The following is a 22,969-nucleotide window of genomic DNA, read 5'->3' as shown; positions in this document are numbered from 1 at the left end:
TTAAGATAATATTAAAATTTATTTAAATAAAAGATGTAGCCAAACCAGGTACTTTAAATAAAAAGCACTAAATCTATGTACATCCCTGAAATATAGCCTTTGTATAAAAACGGAAATGTTTGATTTAAAAATATTAAGAGAGTATATATCACAAAGTTGGACCACATTACTTTTCCTTCACCATTTGATGTGCAATTAAACCTGAAAGTAAATAGAACCAATTTAGTTCACATATTGGAAATCAATAGTTTACGATAAAAAATTGAGGAGAGGAGAAATGCGGTAAAATGTGTTTCTTAGAGAAAATTTTCTGGGCACTATTTAAAACTGGCTGAGTTAAGAATAATGCACAGATAAGCACTAATTTCGTAAAAGCTCTAGGAGACAGGGTCATACCTAAATTTGTGCTTTCGTTTAGCTAAAAATAAATATTTTATAGAACTGGTTTCAGTTAAACTAAAACACAACAGATGTGCTAGGTTTAAGCTAAGAATATGGATGTAATTATATAAAGAGAAAAAAAAACTTGAAATGAAGATTTTAATAGTAAGTAACTGATAGAATTTTAGAGTACAAAAAAATAAAATAAAAAAATATAAAAAATAGCCAGATGGGAATTGGAATTTTTAATTTACCAATTACTTTTCAGAACCTTTAAACTACGAATCCTGTCGTTTAAAGCAAGTACAAATAAATTAATACTTCCATTCTTGGGGTGCTGTGAAAAAATAAGCAACTTATTGACCATTTTATTTATTTGATTTATTTGTCTTTTATTTGACCATTTGCTCTTAAAGCATTAGCAAAAAATACTCAACTTATTGTAAAACAATAGTTAATTGTTTACAAGACAAAACAGTGTATGGCAAGCACTTGACAAGATTTGATGCTATTTCAAAAGATTAAGTGAAATGCTGTTTACACGCTTGTGACAAGTAAAAGAAAGTTGCTGTGTGAAACATCCCTACCACCTCATTGTAATGATATGTACGATTACCTCACTCTTTATTAAAAAATGAAAAATAATAAATAACGACAAAAATGGAATATATTGAGTTTAGTTCTTTATCTTATGACTGTCGATGTAGAAATAAATTCAATAGCCAAAACCCACAGCCCAGCTGGTTGGATACCTACCCCCACCCCGTACACAACTCAAATTCTGTTAAAATCTTTTCAATTAAAAAACAAACAAGCTTGTAGTGTAATTCAAATTTCTTCAAAGTCAGCCAGCAAAAGTCTGTCAGGACTCAGGAGGTTATCCTAACTATGAGGGAGCTTAAAGAGCTTTATATTATAGTATAAAAATATTATAGAAAGTCGTAGGCTCAATGGACTACAAGCTAAGATTTAGCACAAACAGTGAAGAATAGAGAGTGGAAGCTCTCCTCATATATGGAATGAAAAATTTCACGTTCAGTTTAAAATTTAACGTCGCTCTTTACTTGATTTAGTACAAACAAAATTGTTTTTTTTCTGGCTCTTTTCACCTTTTACCTTTTGCATACCTTTTTCACCTTTTACCTTTTGCATAGTAATTATTCGAAAAATAAAACGCCCCTTAAGAAACTTTAGATTTTAATCTTTTCTACGGCTTAAGCTCCTTTACCGACGTTTTATTATTTTAACCCAGACGAGGACCATCACTAGCCCTGGAGAAGACTGGCGGTGCTGTCAACTAGTTCCCTCTACACTGGCGACCATGCTAAGTAAGAGTGTTATGTCAAAGTAATTAAGTCAAAAAGTAGTTTTACGATAATTGTTAATAAGGTTTGTGTAATAGTTTTAAAGATCCTGCATTTGGCTATAGATTGATATACAACACAAAATATTTATCAAAAGTAAAAGTATTTGTTAATTCTTGAAATATTCAATTTTGAAATCTCTATACATTTTCGCAAACCATGTTCACTCATGCATCTATTAAACCAAGATAGTTAAGCTGCCTGATATACGTTAAAACAGAACGAAATTGAGAAACTGAATAGAAAGGAAAAAATCTGAATTTACATGATACTGAAATAGCGTTGAAAAAGCTATTTAAAAGTATTAAATTTTATGGTGGAACAGAAATTAAACAATATGAGGGGACTGTACACCTTCAATCCCCAGCTCAATTGATAATGGTTTGACTGGCTCTTCCCCGAAAGCGCTTAAAATGTGTAAAATGTCCTCCATAAGTCTTTTTGGGGCCCAAGTTGGACCGCAAAAATGATCTGCTGAAGAGGGAGGACGGACTTTTTAGCTTTCGGTCAAGGAATCTACAAGAGGATGTTGTTCAATCTCAACGAAACACAATAAGATGCGGTAGTAAATATCCTAACTTTTTTTTGAGAGTCTGGAGCATATCTGATTTCTGCAGGGGTTGGAACACACAAATTCTAGTCAGGGTATCTATCAGAACAAGTGAGTGGATACCAACTAAATTTAATCAGAGGTAATATTTAATTCCTAAGTTACGCGTCATAAGAGTCCAAAAATTCGTTCAACCTCTCTGGGGGAGAATTAAGGAAGGAAAGGATATAAATCCTTGTTGTGAGTATATCTTCTAGAAGGGTGGTTGGGTCCAAGCCAAATTTGCAAGAAGTAAGATTTTGTACTATATCTAACCATTTCTGGGCTTGGGTGAATTACTAAAGCATTTCATCAGGCAAAATTTACTCAATAAAACCTGGCAAACATAATAAACTGTTGGACTAGGAGTCTTTGCTCGATCTGACCTCAGTGAGGGAAGAGCTAACTTCTTATCATTAATATCTCGATGCTATCATGTAGAACTTCTATCATATGCTATCATGTAAGAACTCAAATAAACTTCTTAAAAATTAACAGGTACGGCCTTTGTTGCAGCTTCACAGTGTTTGTGTTGAAATCGGACACTGTGATTTCAGTGTCCGATGGACATGGTCGCTAGTTTTGCTCCACAGCTTTGGCTTACATATCGCAGGTGTAGTAGCAGTTCCTATAATCTCGGAATATGAGGTTTACTATTCTTATTTTTCAACTTGCTTTGTTTATTTTCTTTTTTTCACTGTCTCCGCGAAATCTGTCTTTCATAGATTTGGATTTCATAGGAAGTAAATAAACTTACATTTCTGCATTTTTCGCCATACCGGCTCCAGAAAGTTATTTTACACGATGTCTTTCGGCCAGTTCTTTCATCAAACATGTGGCATTGATCATAAGGGGGACAGTACAAATGAAGACTGACTGCTGGATCTGTGTGGCTTGGGTTTTCAACCCTGTGTAATCCCAAAGAATCTAAAAAAGCAAAACGATGTATATTATCATACTAAATATACGCACTTACCAGGAATTTTTTTTAGAAAGTACCCAAAGTTTTGGATTAAAAAAGAAACTAAATACAGTAAACATTAGACAGCTATGACCTTGGACAAAAGTTCGGGGCTTGTAGAATTTTTACTCCAGCTTATCGATTATAATTATGAAATTGTGACTTAATCATTAAATTTGGATGCATAAATGGTTGAAAGTTTCAAAGATTACACAAATAATTGACATTCATCCCTCTAGACTAGGTCATACTAGTATTTTCCAGGGTTAACCTTAGCTGATATTCACCAAAAATAACCACTGTCCATGAAGTAATGACCATATTAGTTCAGGATGAAAATCTAAACGGAGCATTCCAAGAACAGTTGGATATGAAACTGGAGTCTATAATTTTTTAATGTAGAAAATGGATGGAATGATATTATGAAAATGGTACGCGAGTACAATTTAGCAGAATATATACAAGGAGGTACGTTAAAAAAGGAGCTAGGAATATTAGCTGCAAAGCTAAATTTTTGGAGAAGAGAGAAAGATTTTGCATAGCACGCTTCTGAGCGATGGATCCAATGCGAATAAATGGAAAGTGGGAATATGAATTAAGGAAATACAATGGAGGCAATGGATGAAACTACTGAGCAGTTGCAAGATGCAGTCAGACCTCAAAATAGCAAAATACTCTAAGGGCGTGTTAAGGAACTAAGAGGAGACAGGTAATTCAGTTAAATTAACGGAAATAACTTGTCTCGGTTAAAGATAAGAGGAGGCATCAATTTGTAAGAAAATAAATGTCAAGGAGAGATTTACAGAAGATTTTTAGAACTTATTCAGCCATAATAAAGTTTCTTAGGTGCTGATACTAAGGTAAATAAGTTTTTGTATAAAGTAAGAGGTAAAATAGGCTACCTAGGGGCATAGAAAAAATTTAATTAGATTCTATTGCAAAAAACAGTTGGTATGAGTGAGTGTAGTAATTATAGTCCTCGGGTAAAATTACTTAGGACTTCTTAGATACGGCATGATAGCAAAACAGTAAGATTTTGTATTGACATATATTAAAAAATGGAGAGGCGGTGACTTCGGACCCATTACAGATAAAATTCGACTGGGGCCTGAACATTCGATTAACGTGAGAAAACGTCAACGTGAGAAAATAATGAGACAATTTTTTACAGTGAGAAATAAAGGAAGAAATATTTAATGAGGAATTAGAAACAGTACTGAAGAAATTGAAAAATAATAAGGGATCAGTTCGCATAATATGGCAAATGGCTTGTTGAAACCCGGTGGTAACGAAGTACGAGATAGTACGACTAAAAATTATGGATATGATTTAAAAAAAGAGAAGTAACTTCTATGTAACAAAACTTCGATTAAAACTCTTCTATTAACGTTCTTATAAGAGTGAGTGTAGTAATTACAGAGGGATTAGCTTGATTTATCTACTTGGAAGGAAATTACTTCCAATGATCTTACTATAAGACTAGATATACTGTAACTAAAGGATTAAGAAAATGACAGCTGGGAAAAGCAGAAAGGAGTATTCCTAGCTTCCTTAAAAAAAGGGGGGAAGCATTGATCAAACCTTCATGCTGAAATGAATAAAACAATTAGGGAGGATTGAAGAAAAGTATTGGAACTAAATATAGGATGTCGTCAGTCTTAAACATGGCGGACATTTTGTAGAAGAGATGTCTAATGATAGTTTTAGATTCTTTACATTGCTTAATATTACACAACAAGCTGCGCGGAACATTTTTTTTTTATTACACTTTCTAAGGGCGCAATAGAAGAAAGTTTATGATGATCACGTCACATTTTACGACTGAAATATGATGGGTTCTCAAAAGTCACCCATGCTGATAATCCATTCAGGGCAAACGAAAAATCGGGAGGTCCTTAAATGGGGTAGCAAAAAGTTATTTAAAGTAAGAACTTTATGAAAAAGAATAAAAATTGAAGCTTTAAACAGATTAGAAAGAGATGTAGAGTTGTTAACTCCCTCCTCTCTTGTCAGTACTTTTTACGCACGGAATATGTAAGCACGTGAGCATTGATCCACACAGAGGAATTTAAAAAGCTTTAATATGAAAGATTTCACCCATCGCACATATCTATTTATCTTTCTTTGATGAAGAGTTACTGTATTTGGCTTAAAGTACATTGTTTTGCATATCATTGGAGTTGCGGTTTGATTTGCGGGTACACTTTAATAAATGGACACTATATAAAATAGTACTTCATTACTTGACAATTTCTATACAAGCTAAAAAATTTATCCCCACCCCCTATAAGGTCACAGCTCAAATAAAACCAAAATAACAGAAGCAATCGCCTTATTGGGACTAACTTGATTCCTTAACTTAAAAATTTTTGTTTACAAAATAGATCTTTCGGTTTTTAGAAACGAATTGACTTAAAAAGAAAACATGGACGAAATTAGTTGTCCTTAAAAAAAAATAAAAATAAAAAGATGCCCTTGATGGAGAATATTGTGGTTGCAGGCACTTCTTGAATTTTTTTCTGGCAAGAAATTTGAATTTAACCTGAAGATGACAGGCACAGGTCCTGTCGAAATTATCGCTAGAAGAGAAATCAATCACCTGACATCCATAGCTTGGGTAAGCTTATTACCATCTATCATTATTATGTATAAAAGTCAGGTTGGCCTCAGAGAATATATAATAATAGAATATATTAAAGTACGCTATTCAAAGTACATTTAGTTCTCAATGAAACGTAAATGATGTAATATACTTCAGAAGGTTGGCCAATAGAGGGAGGGGGTAGCCAAACTTCTCTTTGTAGTAATTTTTTGTAATTTTCAGCTTGAACTATTACAGCAGTTTATTTGAATTCGTCTGAAACCTCGACATAACTCATTATTTTTTTTTGAAAACCTTTTTTCGGAAATTTTTATAAAAATTAATACCTTCGATTTTGAAAACAATAATTGGAGGAATTGCTAGCTCAAAACCAATGTCAGAATCTAGCAGAAGTCAGAAAAACTTTAAAAGGAAAACAAAGTCCGGTGGATAACAAACTGAATGAATATGAGGACCCTAAATATAACTTTTCATGGACGAGCTTAACAATAATTCAAGCAACTGAAACAGCTAAAAAAATATCCAATTTTGTCTTATTTCATCAAAAATTAGATAGTTTAGGTCTAGTTTGGGCTGCAGATTCATTCCTGAAAGCTTCACTCACCTAACGAAACTACTACTCAGACTGCTTTTATACCCCAAGTTTTGATAAACAGCATAGGTATTATATTAAACGAATGGTTTTATCATCTTACTGGATCAGGGGTGAGGTTAGAGTTATCATATTGGATTTGTTTCAGCACAATAACTATACAGTTCCTTTCGATTTTCTCTTTGTGTTCTGTGCAGTGTTTTATATGGTAAAAACTTCTGAATGTGAATATACAAGTATACTTTTTTTCGAATATTTTCATTTTGTTTTATGTGTTGTATTATTACAGCCAAAGACGTTATTTTACAGCTGCCCACGGGACACAAGGAATCACATGTCCACTTCTTTAGTTTCTTTAAATGTTAGGAATTTTAGTGGTTTCTAACTCAGAATACAAAAAGCCAGTGCATTGAAATTTCGTTTTAAATCCTAAAGATACTATCATACTCACTTCCGTCGGTAAAAAATTTGTCGCTCTTGAGACAAAATAAAATTAACAAAAATTATGAAAAGAAGTGCTCCGAGGAAATTGGAAAATTCCATGGGAGCTACAAAATGTTAGTAGTCTTGGAGCCATGAGCATTATCTGACGTTTTTTTTTTTGAACATAAGGCATAAATCTAATTCAGAATTAAAAGGGGCCTACTAAAAAATCTTGATTGAAGCAAACAGTGTTACCGTTTGATTTTATATCTAAGTATACAAGTTAGTTTTGCAAGTACCCTCGTAAAAAGATTAGATCAAAAAGATCGTCTCTATACTCTCTTTGTAAAAGCTTACAATAAAAAAAAATCCTTTTTATAATAGGTTTTGAGGGCCACAGTATGAAGGCTATTGAGCTCTTTGCTTTCATATCACCCACGCGTAGTATGCAATACATATAAAAGTAGAGTAATAGCACAGTAGCTAAAATTGAACACTAAAAGGTCATATGGACATGTAGACAAAAAGGTCATATGGATAATCATACATCCTATGTATACATTCCCATAGACATCTCTAAATGAAGTTGATTTTCAAAGGGCTTCACTTTTTTAGAGTGACATACCGTTAATATAGCAAACACCCTCTGTTTCAAGGATAGTTCTATCCTTCAACTGCATCTCTGTTACATCGGAGTTATCTACTTCCTGCGATAGTTGTGTGTTTTCTGGCCAATCATATCTTGTTTCTATTAGTTTACCATCAAGTATCTGTAATGAAGAAACGTCAAACTAATTCTATAAAGAAGGGAGTAGTTATTAAGAGTGCTCTAAGAAAAGGAAACGACAATGAGATGAAGTGAAGAAGAGGTGATATCGGGTAACAATCAAATGGACAGCTCAACTTATCTAGATACTATTATTAGTAAAGAGGGCGGATTTAGTTAAGATATATAAAAGGTTATTCATCCCCCAAAAAGCCCACCAAAACAAACAAAGGAACAATTATCAATTGATCAAAACCCTGCGTAACGCTGTGCCGTTTTGTTATGCTATTTTCCTTGAAAGGCACGCCTCCTCAAGGCGACACCACATCGCTATTTGCACTCATGATTCTCGACGAAAACACATAAACCATCCAGTTCCATCACCCCGAGCAACAACTAAAATTCTAACGCCATTCTCAAAACTAAAGATATTGTACCACAGAATCAGTTCTCACCTTTAATTTACTGAATAGCTCTCCTTCTTTTTACCCCTCCCCCAACTCCCCACTCCCTCACTTCAATGGAATCTTGCTTACAGAATCTTAAATGCGATATCCTCGTTGAGAATATTACAAAACAGGCTAAACAATCCCTTTAAAGTTCTCTTAGTCCTCATTCTACCTATGCTACTTCCGAAATTTATATGCCAGGTGAATTACGTACAACAAATTTACGTATATAAACATAGAATAAATATAAATATTGAATACACATAGAATCAAAGCAATATATCAAATAAAGTATGTTTAATCATGTCGCTGACAGACGGAACGTTGCACAAGCTGTGTTTCCGATTTCTATCAATTTCAAACATAAGTTTTTATATATTTGTATAAACATAACATAACATAATTGTGTATAAACATAACATAAACGTATGTTGGATATGTTTGGATTGACCAGGGGATCTTTTTTTTTTTGCTTGAACGAATTTGTCATATATTTTGCAGAATTTTCTCTGATTGGTTTAATTTTCCTAATTGAAAGCCCTTCTTGTGTCATTAACGTTTTTGTTTCTTCTGCATTTATTGTTCGTTTATGTTACATTAGTGCTTGGGAAGAGAAACGCAGGTTCAGTAATGCTTCCTTGTATTAGCCATTGAAAATAACCTTCATCTTAAAAATTTACTGGAAGGGATGGAAAAACCAAACATTATTCTGGGGGGGAGGAATAAAGAAAAACTAAACATTTCTTAGAAAGCGTTCCAGCGTGTCAGCAATTATTATTTTGAGTCACAGTTAATTAAGGGCTTAATCTATTCATTCTCCCATTTTTTCCGTCTTTCTTTGGTAAAATTTTATGCTTCTAAGTTTCATTAATCTATCCTAATGCACAAGATTGAAGAAAATCGGAAAAACTGTTTTGATTGGATTCTCCCATTCTTCCCGGAAACATGAAAGGAAGAATGAACCTCCAAACCATCTGAACTAAGCTCAAAGAGCCCAGAATGAATATCTTAAATTCGTACCTTCATAAAACAATGAGAGTTTGAATGGTCATGAACGCTTGAACTTTGACCCTCTCCCCAACAAAGCAGCATAAGATTGAATTTTCCATTTCCTTCATCTACCAAGTTCCTCGTATATCTGAAATAAGAACACTAACAAATAGTAAATGTTTCAACGAGCTGTATCGATGTAATGTGGATATCAACTATGATTTATGAAACTCGATAATGTAAAAAAGTAACAGCTTGATCATAGTTCAAGCAAGCGGAGTCCCATACCCATAACATTCATACTAATACTGATCGATCCAAGTTATCGTTATTTCAAAAACCGCGGACGGAAATAAAGATCAGGATTTGGAAAGTTAAGATAACCAGCTTTAACGTGCGAGACACATTTGACTTTTTTTAACGGGCGTTTCTTCGAGGTGTATAGGATAGTATTTTGACTTAAAAACTGGGCAGTAAAAACTGTAAACGTACAGTAAAATCAAACTCAGTAATTTTTGGGAACTGCATTATCGGCGCGTACAATCAACTCCTCAAGTTTAATCTGCCATCAGCGGTCTAGTGTGTATTACCCTGGAACACGTATTTTGGCACAAACTGTCTCAAAATGCCTTTGAAATCAACTCGAGACTTTGAAAGCAACTTGATAGTTTGAAACCAACATTACGACCAATTTGTAATTTCGAAAAACATCTAATAATAACATTACACTAGTAATTACCGGTTTTTATATAGGTATTGGAATAACTTGCTTTAGAATTAGATTCTTTAAAAGTTAGTGTTGCAAAGATGAAGCCAAGTTTCCCGTTCAAGAGAAATCTGACTTGTCTACCCGTGAAAAAATCTAATGTCGCTCATGTTTCTACTTGTATAAATGTTCTCCAAAAGCACTTGCATCTCGGTCCTGCTTTGTCTAATGGTTGAGACAGGGAATGATTGTATTGTCTATATTCATGCACAGTGGCCGAGACAGTGACCTCTGAGTAGCAAGACAATAATGCTTTCTACAAACAACAAAGGGGGCGGGCTATTCATCAAATTGGTCATAGTAGCCCGTTAATTTCATAAGGGACAATGTAAGTCGTAATGTAAAACCCTTTGTCATAGCCTAACACGTCCGACCGTCCAAACATGCCTGACAAATTTCTAGCAGCTGTTAATAGACATAACACTGCGACTAGGTTCTATGGTAATTTCAAATCCTGAGTCCTATGGCCCTCCTGTATTCCAGACGATGGAAGGTGATATTGGAGGGATGGTATTGTCATATGGCTTCCCCGTAATCCAGAGAACACCAGGTGATCTTTGGTCGACATCAGAAATGTTCTGTAATCAGTAATATGCCTCAACAACTACAAACCGACACACTAGGTGCTACTCTTTTCTTCTTTAGTGTTTTAATGACGAAGGCATTTCTATAAGATATTATTAGATTCTTCCCAAAGTCACCAAAACTATGATCAGGCCCAAATATGCGAATTTTTCTTCTTTAGTAGTTTAACGGTGGAGGAATTTCTTGCAGGCGTTACTAGATGCCCCTCACATTCGTCACCATTAGTACGGTCAGGCCCAAAAGCACTACTCGTATTTTCTTTAGTAGTTTAGCGATGGAGAAATCTTTTGCAGGTTTCACTAGATGGTCCTCCAAGTCTCCATTGCTACGATCATGCCCATTGGGGCTACTCTTTTTCTTCAGTAGTTTAGCGACATAGGCATTTCTTGTAAGTGTTAATAAATGCCTCTTAAAATCACCACAAGTACAATCAGGCCCATAGGCAAAACCGCATCCCAAATTTGGTCTTGAGGGGAGGGGTATGGTACAACAGAAAACTTAAAAAAAAAAACAATAGCTCAAACTCTGCATCATAGAATAAATACTGGTTGCTGGGTCTAAATTCAATAGGCTAGTTGGAAGTGCAGATGAATTAATACGGCTGGTTCCAGAAGAATTGCCTTAAACAGGGTCAGCAGATGAATTATATACCCCTTTTCCTCTGGAGGAGGTTGATCCTAAAAATATAAAAATGCCATATTTTTTAAGGTCCTATTCAATAGGCTTCTCCATATTTCAGTTGTAAGAGTCAATAGCTTGTGTGACACTGTTTACCAGCCTTACCTAAGCATTAAACATACACAAGAGACTGTAAGCTCTCTTTTTCCAAGAAAGTGTTTATTTGTAAACATGTGGCATATGTTTCCCAAAACAATATTCGCAAACAATTTCAAAGAAATACTTATTTGTAACCAGGGAGTCTAGGTACTCGCAATGGATATTTCTCCTAACCTGGGAAAATTCACAAACGAGCTCTTTCCTGAAGGTGTCTGGAAAATTCTATGCGGGGAATATTTACATGTTTTAAAAAACAAAATATAATACAATATACCTCCTAGACAGATTAATGTCTTATAAATGGGTGGCAAAATAAATTTGCTTATTCTCATAACTACAATAAAGATGATGTGTGAAGGCATAAGAAACATTGACAAAAATTGTGCTAGTGCCTCTTGGAAACATGAAAACGCGTATGTCTAGTCTTAGAAACAAGGTCCTGGCACACCATATAAGGAGTAACCCATGAAATACGAGAGGAGAGGTATACAAAAAGGCTTAGTAATGGTAATATACCGTAGCGAATAGTCTTAAGCTCCCAAGTGAAAATATTTGACACAGATCTAGAACCCCACAAGATTCATGACCCCATCTTTGTACATGTGCAATGACAAATATTTCCAATGGAAAACCAAGTAGCAACTGAAACTTTGGCTCTGGCGTACATCCTCAGAGTCTATCTAAGGCTCTAACGTATATGCTCAGAGTCTATCTAAGGCTCTAACATATATGCTCAGATTCTAATTACGTGCTATGAAATGTTTGTCATGTTTGGAAAAAGATGTCGCTGCTGGTATAAACTTATATTTTTGGATGGTGTTCATAAAGTTCGTAAAGTCGTTTGCAAAGTGTGTTTCCGTAGAGTTTTCACCGCTCATATGAGCCTTGTACTTTATGTGCGATTTGAACAGCAAACTATTCAAATTTCTGAAGCTATCCATATTTCGGAGAAAACGTCTTGAAGAAATAAGGAGCTTGGGATGTGAGTACAGTTTAATGAGACATAAGGGCTTATTACATATTCTGTTTTCAGGATCTTGCATATCAAGATTCTCTGGTTTTTCCTATTTTCTTGTGAAGTTGGCAGTGGTGCCAAAAATCCTGGCAAAAATCTCAAATAGTTATCTGGTTTATTGCCCTTTCCTTTTTCTAATGAAACCATTGAAGCTAGTTGATCATATTTCTGGAAAATCTCAGGCTTTAGGCATTAAACCAACCCTAGCTTATCTTTTTTCATTTCCAGGACAAGATGAAAGAAGAGCTATTACTACTTTTAAACCTGCAGTTGCTTCTTTTGAATAAGAGAAAGAAAACGAGAAAAACAAAAGAAGTGTGTAGGTTAGGCAGATTTTTTATGTTTCAAAGAGGATAGTTCAGGGCCCAGCTCATAACCTGATGAAAGACCTAATCATCTCAACTGATGTGATTTTGTTTGCCAATTATATCAGAATGACTACAGAAAGTTGGAATTACCTTCTTGGCAAGGTATTCAATAAATAGGAAAAGACTACAACGAATACAAGAAAACGCATATCTCCCGCTGAACGACTGTGTGTTACAATTCATTACTTAGCAGACGGGAGAACCCACACGTCTTTGATGCATGAGCACCATCATGGGGATGACGTGGGGGGACTTTATTGTGAGGGATGAAGCTTTTCCCTGAAAAAGCTACATCAAGAGGCCTTATCCTGGACAATATTTGGACCAACAAAACAGGTATTTAATTATAGATTATCGCGAGCCAGAAGAATAATTGAAAACTGCTTTGGCATCCTTACCCACAAGTAGCAGATCTTTTTTACACCAATTCATGCTTCACTTGAAAAAGTGAACCTGATAGTGATATCAAGTGTTTGCTTGCATAATTTCCTGAGAGTTAGGGATGGAGTGACAGTGACTACTGCAAGGTATATTAATGTTGGAGGTGTGGATCAAGGTGATGAGGACAATGGCCAGTGGAGAAATGTCCCAGCCCCAACTGATACATGGGAAAGAGTAAGAAGGCTTGGGACAAATAACTATACTGTTGAGGTGAAAGATACCCTATGCATTTACCTTAATGGTATTGGAAAAGTACCTCGGCAGAATGATATTGTAAATAGACAATAACTGTTCAAGTCTTGTGTAGGATTATATTACTGCCTAGATTGTACATAGCCATAATAAAAATGTCGCACTTTGCCACAGAATTTGATTTAGTGGAAAGGAGGAGGCACTTACAAGAATTATTAAAGGGAAAGATTTATGTGCAAGAATTCGGTTCAATCCTGCTCTCTAGGGTTAAATTAAAAGAAAGGCTGAAATGATCAGGAAATGTCCCGTGGATGAAAGATTGCCAAAGATTCTCGTTGTCGTTATCGTTCTTGTGCCAATATCGACAAGAAGGTCGCCCCTGACTGAGATGGAGGATATCATAAGGAGCTAATTAAGGATAATTGGGATGGAGGGGAGCGTAAATAGAATTGCTGGCCTCCAGCGGTTGGGTGCTGCAGTGAATTGTTAGTAGTAGTAGCAGCATACAAAATCATATCAAAAATGGCCGAGAAAAAGAAAATAAAGTAGTCAATTCATTGACTCATAGACTCTAAGTCTGTAAGCCATGGTCAGCTCATACCTGTCACCATTGTCACATACTTTCCGCCACGTCTGAAGAAATAAACCATCCCGGACGATCTTCTCTGAGTCGAAAGTAAAGTAGCAAAACCTTGCTTACTGTTGAATCTGTATCAGTAAATCAAAGCACAGTGACAGACCCTGGGATTCAGCCAAAATGTAATTAAGCTAGTGTGTGGAGCCGACCCTCATGAAAAACATTGACATGTAACCTTTTTTAACAGCCAGTAATTCATTTTTCTTTATCCTGAGCCCGAGTAATTTCAAAGATGTGTTTTTTTTTCATATTCATTTACGTAATAGAAATTTTTATGTTTTGTTTCATTTTATATTGCTCGAAGTATTGAAAAAAAAAATAGGCAAAATACTCTTTAATGAAAATTGTGGTGAAGTAGACGGGTTATTGCCACCAGCGGTAGCAAAATAGAAAGTGTTATGACCATTAAATGGGGTGAGGCACACAGGGTGAGGTAACCGCGTTGGGTCCACTCTGAGGTATGGAAGTAGAGGTGGATAACTGCCCTAGATGGTGTGAGGGGGGAAATGGGGTAAGTCGATGGTGTAATTAACAAACATTGGTAGTACTTTACTATTGGTAGTCAAACTAGAGAGACGGTCCCATGAGCTTGAAGAGAAGAAAAATATTGATTATTGACAACTTTTAATTGACACTAAAAAATGCCAACACAGACGAAGGACTCTGGATAACAACGGTAAAAAGTACAAGTTCTAATTAAACACGGTACAGGGAAGAGTATCTCAACAGCTTAGAGATACAATACACAATTTACAAGCATAATAAATATATACTAGATACGAACAGTTCACACTTTCAGATTACCACAAAATTTTGCTATTGAAATCTGGCAAAACCAAGAGTTAATCTGAGCAAAAAACTCATCCAAAATATCAGTTTCGATTTATCGAAAGTGAAAATACCGGCATATCAATATATCGATTAGCCAAATTATCGCTTAGCATTGTCATACAAAGCTACTGAGCTACTTGAATACTGCGATACGTCATGTCTTCTTTGTAACCCGGTTTTCTTGCTTCCTTTCTTGATCAGGTGAAGTCCAGTTTCACCTGAATGAATAAGATAGAACTGCTGGATAAAATTACTACTGTATTCGAAATTACTTTCAAAGATGTATAACAATGACAAGAAACATGATAATTAGCTTAATAGAAACACATTATACATTATAAAGTAAGATCGTCATTGGGAAACATTCTAGATTGGCGGCTTCATAGAAGGAAACACCTTCATAAATTAAGTACAACCATTAGATTTCTGATTGTTTTCTCTTTTGAATTAATTACCATATTCGTGTTACTGACAATGCAACCAGCCCCTTTCCCCTCAGATGGTCCTAGATACAGCCCTAATAACTATTTGAACCAACTATTATTAGTTCAAATAATTCTTAGTTACAAAATACGATTGAAATGATTAAGAAATAAGTACGACCACCAAACTTAACATGATGGTCTGTTCATGAATTTCTTGCTAACAAAGAACTTCGTCGTTGCAATGTTCCCTTTCAGTTACATATATATATATATATATATATATATATATATATATATATATATATATATATATATATATATATATATATATATATATATATATATATATATATATATATATATATATATATATACTAGCTGTTGGGGTGTTGGGGTGGCGCTTCGCGCCACCCCAACACCTAGTTTGTGGGGGCGCTTCGTGCCCCTCAAGCCCCCCCCGCGCGCGTAAGTCCTTACGCGCCATATTAGTTGCGCGCCATTGTAGTTGTGTCCCTGTGTCCCACCTGTGAATAGAGATAGATATAAATATATGTTTTTAACTACGTAAAACATGCGAATATACAACATTCTTCGCTGTCCCATTGTCTCTGCATATAAATAGATTGTCAGGTTTACCGACTCTTGAACATGCAACATATAATTGTCCATGGGAAAAACAATCCGTATTCAGATCTATACCTCATTATTCTAATGATGTGTCCCTGTGTCCCGGTCATCATTTATATTCCCTGTGTCCCGGTCGTCATTTGAGTCCCTGTGTCCCAGTTTGTAATTTCTCTTTGAGTGTCCCGGTCGTCATTTATATTCCCTGTGTCCCGGTGTCCCGGTCGTCATTTGTGTCCCGGTGTCCCGGTCTGTAATTTCTATTCGAACAATCCCTGTGTCCCGGTCGTCATTTATATATCCCGCCTGTGCCCCCGGCGTCCCCGTTGTAGTTGTGTCCCTGTGTCCCGGTCGTCATTTATATTCCTAATTTCATGACGTCAGTCAACACAGAAACATGACGTCATCTGATCCACAGACAGACAGACAACTTATTTTTATATATATATATATATATATATATATATATATATATATATATATATATATATATATATATATATATATATATATATATATATATATATATATATATATATATATATATATATATATATATCACCACCGATAAGGACTGAAATAGCCCAATGCTGCATTACTTACTTGGATAAAAATCTATTGAGAAGGGGGGGGGGTAAGTCAAATTTTCAGAAATGCAGTAAAAATAGGCTGTACATTCCACAACCGGCATAAGGACAAAGTGAACACTATACTCCATTACTTGATGTTCTTTACAAATAGATAATTTTCACTCACAAATGCACCCCTCACCTTGATTACCCATATACAACCCAAAAAAAAATTATATAAAATAGAAATAAAATACTAAAAGCAATCATAGGTACTAGTGTCTTATAGCTACCGAACTCATGTTCTGTCGGGATTTTAAGTTTGGTCAATGCTAATGAAATAGCCGGTATTTCAGACCACGGGTTGGAATTAATTCAGTTTGCGATCTGTATTGATAGGAAATAGTGTCTGACCATGGATGTTAAAATGACAATTTGGGATTTGCCAAGGACTGAAGAAGAGGCAATTAAACTTTTCCAAGATAAGGGAGGTGTTGCCCAAAACAGCTAGTGCGTCAATGGAAACAGCATGACTTTATGCTCTTTCGATAAGTATTACTGCTACGCACCAAAAATTTTTTATCGACCCAGAAACCAGCAGACCTACCCAAAAATTAGAGAGAATGTGAATTAGAAAAATTAGAGAGGTTCCGCTAAGTGGAGGAACAGACGACACCAAGGCACATCTTGCCATCATTTAAAATTATACTTAGCAGAGTATATGTGGCGGCCAGCAGTAACGGTAGAAGGCAGAGCTCATTTTAACGCGATTCTTAATGACAATTCTGCATTTTGGGCGCATATTTCTAAGTTGTAGTTTTGCTTATAATTTTGCCGATATAGTACTATATTTTCATCATATTTTATTTCATTAGCATTAATCAAACTTTACTTCTCGACAGAACCCGAGTGTGGAGGCTATAAGACACAAGTACCCAATTAAACTCTTCCTTTGTAACATGCAGGATGCTTCTGATCATTCTGATCATCATGCAGGATCATTTTTCCTTATATTAATTTCTACTTTTAAAGTTATCTTCAAATAATATTTCGACAGATTACGTACTCAATCCCAGAGAGAGATTTAAATTCCAGACTGAGAAGATAACCAGTTTAATATAAAAGCTACCACGCATGACTAAATGGGATTGCAAGTAATAGTGAAATACGTTGTTAATATATATTTTATATTACAAGGGGCAACCGGGGCAGCTGATTTTAATTACATTTGAGTCGGACAGGGGGTCCTGTATTTAATTTTTTCCCGGGCACCTGCAACCTAGGGAAGCTGTATATATGGGACCATCATGGGGGGATGTATTTGTAAGTGGATTGATTATTACATATGGAAAGAACATAAACAAGAGCTAAGAGCCAAGAGATCATATGGTATGAGCTCTAACAAAATTCTATGAATCAATAGATTGATTTAAAAGGAAAATAAGAGGCTTAATGCTGGCAAGGATTTAAAATAAGAGCTCTGAGTCACGATGTTCTTCTAAATATCAGAATTAAAAAGATCTGATCACCCATTCCTCAGTTATCAATACCTAATTTTTTCTAATTTTTCCTCTCCCTTTAGCCCCCTAGATGGTCAAATCTGGAAAGACGACTTTATCATGTCAATTTGTGCAGCTCCCTGACACACCGACCAATTTTCATCGTCCTAACACGTCCAGAAGCACCAAACTCGCCAAATCAATGAACCCCTCCCCCCTACTCCCCCAAAGAGAGCGAATCCAGTACGGTTCCGTCAATCACGTAGCAAGGACATTTGCTTATTCTATCCACCAAGCTTCATCCCGATTCCTCGACTCCAAGTGTTTTCCAGGGTTTCCCCCTCCAACTCCTCCCAATGTCAAAATATCTGGTCGGGATATGAAATAAGAACTCTGAGACATGAATTCCTTCTAAACATCAAATTTCATTAAGATCCGATCACCTATTCGTAAGATAAAAATCCCCCCAACGTCACAAAATCTGGTCGGAATTTAAAATTAGAGCTTTAAAGCACAAGATCCTTCTAAATATCAAGTTTCAATATGCTCTGGTCACCCTTTCTTAAGTTACAAATACCTCAATTTTCAAAATTACCCCCCCCCCCAACTCCACCAAAGAGAGAAGATCCGGTCCGGTTATGTCAGTCACGTATCTTAGACAGGTTTTTATTCTTCCCATCCAGTTTCATCCTGATCTCACCGCTTTAAGTATTTTCTAAGGTTTCCAGTCCCCCCAACTGCCCCCCAATTACGTTGGATCCGGTTGAGATTTAAACTAAGAAATCTGAGTTAGAGGTATATGAAGTTTCATAAAAATCTGATCACTCCTTCGTAAGTTAAAAATATGTCATTTTTTCTAATATTTCAGAATACCCCGCCCCAATAGAGCAGATCCGTTCCAATTATGTAAATAACGTATCTAAGACTTCTGCTTATTTGTCCCACCAGGTTTCACCCCGATCCCTCCAATCTAAGCGTTTTCCATGATTTAAGGTTCCCCACCCCAACTCCCCCTAATGTCATCAGATCCGGTCGGGATTTAAAATAAGAGCTTTGAGATACGATATCCTTCTAAATATCAAATTTCATTGAGATCCTATCACCCGTTCGTTAGTTAAAAATACCTCAATTTTTCTAATTTTTCAGAATTACCCCCCCCCCCTCAACTACCCCAAAGAGAGCAGATCCGTTCCGGTTATGTCAATCATGTATCTAGGATTTGTGCATATTTTTCCCACCAAGTTTTATCCCGATCCCTCCACTCTAAGTGTTTTCCAAGTTTTAGGTTTCCCCCTCCCAACTCCCCCCCAGTGTCACCAGATCCGTTTGGGATTTAACAAAATAGCTCTGAGACACAATATCCTTCTAACTATCAAATTTCATTGAGATCCGATCACCTGTTCGTAAGTTAAAAATACCTCGTTTTTTTCTAATTTTTCAGAATTAACCACCCCCCCCCCCAAACTACCCCAAAGAGAGCGGATCCGTTCCGGTTATGTCAATCATGCATCTAGGACTTGTGCTTATTTTTCCCACTGTCGAATCTGGGAAAACGACTTTATCAAGTCAATTTGTGAAGCTCCCTGACACGCCTACCAATTTTCATCGTCCTAGCACGTCCAGAAGCACCAAACTCGCCAAATCACTGAACCCCTCCCCCCAACTCCCCCAAATAGAGCGATTCCGGTAAGGTTACCTCAATCACGTATCAATGACATTTGCTAATTCTATCCACCAAGCTTCATCCCGATTCCTCCACTCAGTGTTTTCCAAGATTTCTCCCTCCAAATCCCCCAATGTCAAAACATCTGGTCGGGATTTGAAATAGGAGCTCTGAGACATGAGTTCCTTCTAAATGTCAAATTTCATTAAGATCCAATCACCTATTCGTAAGGTAAAAATACCCCAGTTTTCACGTTTTCCAAGAGCTCCGGTTTCCCCCTCCAGCTCCCCCCATTGTCACAGGATCTGGTCAGAATTTAAAATTAGAGCTTTAAAGCACAAGATCCTTCTAAATATCAAATTTCAGTAAGATCTGGTCACCCTTTCGTAAGTTACAAATACCTCATTTTACCAAATTACCCCCCTTCCCCAACTCCACCAAAGAGAGCAGATCCGGTCCGGTTATGTCAGTCAAGTATTTTAGAGTGGTTTTTATTCTTCCCATCCAGTTTCATCCTGATCTCTCCGCTTTAAGTATTTTCCAAAATTTCCGGTCCCCCCAACTGCCCCCCTCCCCAATGACGCTGGATCCGGTTGAGATTTAAAATAAGAGATCTGAGTTACCTTCTAAATATCAAGTTTCATGAAGATCCGATCACTCCTTCTTAAATTAAAAATACGCCATTTTCTATTTTTTCACAATTACCTCCCCCCCCCCAATAGAGCGGATCCGTTCCAATTATGCAAATCATGTATCTAAGGCTTCTGTTTATTTTTCCCACCGAGTTTCATCCCGATCCCTCCAATCTAAGCGTTTTCCATGATTTTAAGTTCCCCCACCCAAACTCCCCCCAATGTCAACAGATCCGGTCGGAATTTAAAATAAGAGCTTTGAGACACGATATCCTTCTAAATATCAAATTTCATTGAGATCCGATCACCCATTCTTAAGTTAAAAATACCTCATTTTTTTTATTTTTCAGAATTAAGGCCCACCCCCCAACTACCCCAAAGAGAGCGGATCCGTTCGGGTTATGTCAATCATGTATTTAGGACTTGTGCTTATTTTCCCCACCAAGTTTCATCCCGATCCCTCCACTCTAAGTGTTTTCCAAGATTTTAGGTTTCCCCCTCCCAACTCCCCCCCGAATGTCACCAGATCCGGTCGGGATTTAAAATAACAGCTCTGAGACACGATATCCCTCCAAACATCAAATTTCAGTAAGATCTGATCAACCGTTCGTAAGTTAAAAATACTTCAATTTTTCTATTTTTTCCGAATTAACGGGCCCCCCACTCCCCCCCCCCAGAAGGTCAAATCGGAAAAAAAGATTTATAATTTAATCTGGTCCGGTCCCTGATACGCCTGCCAAATTTTATCGTCCTAGTTTACCTGGAAGTGCCTAAAGTAGCAAAACCGGGACCAACAGACCGACAGAATTTGCGATTGCTATATGTCACTTGGTTAATACCAAGTGCCATAAAAAAGAATCAAGTAGTGTGTTCACCTTGTGCTTCTGTCGGTTATGAGATCTCATTTCTATCTACCAGGAACGCAAATATGATATTTGGAAAGAACATAAAATAAACGACCTAATGGCAGGCCTAATACTTCGATTTTATTCAAATGTTTCCTTCTGAGGAGAGCCTCCAAAATAGATCATTATCTTCCATTTTTTTTTTAGTTTTGGTAAAAATCTTAGGCCTAGATCTCATTTGGTATGCCCCACACATACCTCAGTTTGCCCCCCCCCCCGGATGAAATTTAGTTTCTTTAAAATATAGTCAAAACTGAGATGACCCTGCATAAGTCAAGCATCCACAGAAATGGATCAGTTTTCGGTACTTGCGCATTCTATTGACCACACTCAAGAAGTAAAATTAGGTTACTCATAATGAAATATACCAAAATGTGATGAAAATATAATACTTTAGTCAAAAAATTATGAAAAAAATAGTAGAGAATAATAGAAATCAGGCCGCCCAGAAAGTATTATATTAAATACCTAGCATAACGAACTCTATAATTTAAACTTTTAATTAAAATATACCTGCGTAGTAGTTTATCTCACCCAGGCTAAGCTAATTCTCTGTATGCACAAAGAGGAACCGATTTTTGCAACAGATGAAGAACGAGAGTGTGTTCAATATAATACGAAACGATTTTCTTTGTTATAATAATCTTTAGGGCGCTATATGGCTCATTTATCAGTTTTAACTGTCATTTTCACTTGATTTGGAAAAATCGGCTCCAATTTTGACCCCTTTCCCCCAGGATTTTGACGAAATAACGCCTCTGATTCCATGCTTATGCCCTTTTGTAAAATAGGCCTACGCTAATAAAACTGAATACTTGAAGATAATTATACAAGTTTAGGATAAATGACAACAGAGTTTCTATCACATAATTCTTAAAGCCTTACCAATCGAAAGCAGTGGAGGTAGAAATTTGAAACCCCCTTTCTGGATCTTAATTGAAGTAAATTTGCTCTTCCCACCTTACACATTTTTTGTTTGTTGAAGGGGGATCTTAGGAAGCCAAAAATGGATGCGGTTCTAGAATTAGCAATTTCTAATTGCTCTAAACTGGAAACTATGCTGTTTTCCAGCAGAGCACTTGCAACGAAACTATACATTTACCTTGTTTCCATAACACGTTTCCTTCTCAAGACTCCCACTTCTAGGCCTCTACCGCCAAAAGTATCTCTTATGCTACAATTTTTGATCAAATTAGCCTAGGATTAATCTAACTAAGAAACATATAGGCTACCTGTAACGATCAAATTTGGCAAACTTTTTCCAGTCAGCAGGGTTACTTCTATAATTTGTCATCAAATCTTCAACATAGTCTACATCAACTGTATCACCTTCAAATGCGGCATGCACCTCTTGAATAAGTTCATCAAGAGAGTTTACCTTGGGTGCCATTAATTTCTTTCCGCACATATTTCAGCTGAACGTCTAACTAAAAGAGAAAAAATGGAATAGAGCATGGTCAAAGCAAAAGATTAAATGGCGCTTTTCTATTGGCTCCTGAATGGGCGAGGTCTTACTTAACTACGTCAAAACAACCGGTTTAGCTTGATTTTAATAATCATTGAGCAATAAGAATTTTTCGGAACTGTATTTCGCTTGAATTCCTAGATTCGCTAATTTTTTTATAGCCAGGCTATTTTATAGGGTAGGGTTAGTTTATATCCAACCAAATAATGTATAGAGAATCCTACCTGGCTGGTTTATGTTCTAAGGGTATTTTAAGTAAAAACTGGACTGGCAAGTGAGCACCTTATAGGTATGGGCCACTACAGAGAAAAAATATTGACTTTTTAGGCTCAGATGCGTCTACTGGGAAGGTTCGGCCCTGAGACCCACGATAAATCAGTGGATTATTGCGATTTCTGCTGTAATCTCTTATATTGTTCAAATAATATGCCTTTTTTGGGTACTTGTATGATATATCC

General features: G+C 36.2%; 1 protein-coding gene across 1 annotated transcript; it reads right to left on the bottom strand.

Annotated features, from left to right (window-relative positions):
* On the bottom strand, positions 1–22,509 carry LOC136041812 (cysteine dioxygenase type 1-like). Its single transcript, XM_065726576.1, has 5 exons — positions 22,279–22,509; positions 9,148–9,265; positions 7,538–7,682; positions 3,092–3,261; positions 1–201 (listed from the first exon to the last, which is right to left on the bottom strand). Exons 1-5 carry the CDS (start codon positions 22,452–22,454, stop codon positions 196–198), a joined length of 615 nt encoding a protein of 204 aa, XP_065582648.1. The 5' UTR covers positions 22,455–22,509; the 3' UTR covers positions 1–195.
* Positions 22,510–22,969: the final 460 nt, after the last annotated feature.

Source organism: Artemia franciscana, unplaced genomic scaffold, assembly GCF_032884065.1.
Source record: "Artemia franciscana unplaced genomic scaffold, ASM3288406v1 PGA_scaffold_38, whole genome shotgun sequence".
Taxonomy (NCBI): domain Eukaryota; kingdom Metazoa; phylum Arthropoda; class Branchiopoda; order Anostraca; family Artemiidae; genus Artemia; species Artemia franciscana.
The sequence above is the reverse complement of the archived record's forward strand: the minus strand, read 5'-3'. Positions and strand labels throughout refer to the sequence as shown.

Excerpts from the sequence above, each read along its gene's own strand:
- LOC136041812 (XM_065726576.1), bottom strand. The coding sequence starts at position 22,454 with ATGTGCGGAAAGAAATTAATGGCACCCAAGGTAAACTCTCTTGATGAA. Across the intron at positions 9,266-22,278 it reads GCCAAATTTGATCGTTACAG|ATATACGAGGAACTTGGTAG; the intron begins GTAGCCTATATG and ends TTCTTATTTCAG. Across the intron at positions 7,683-9,147 it reads ACTCTCATTGTTTTATGAAG|ATACTTGATGGTAAACTAAT; the intron begins GTACGAATTTAA and ends TCTTCATTACAG.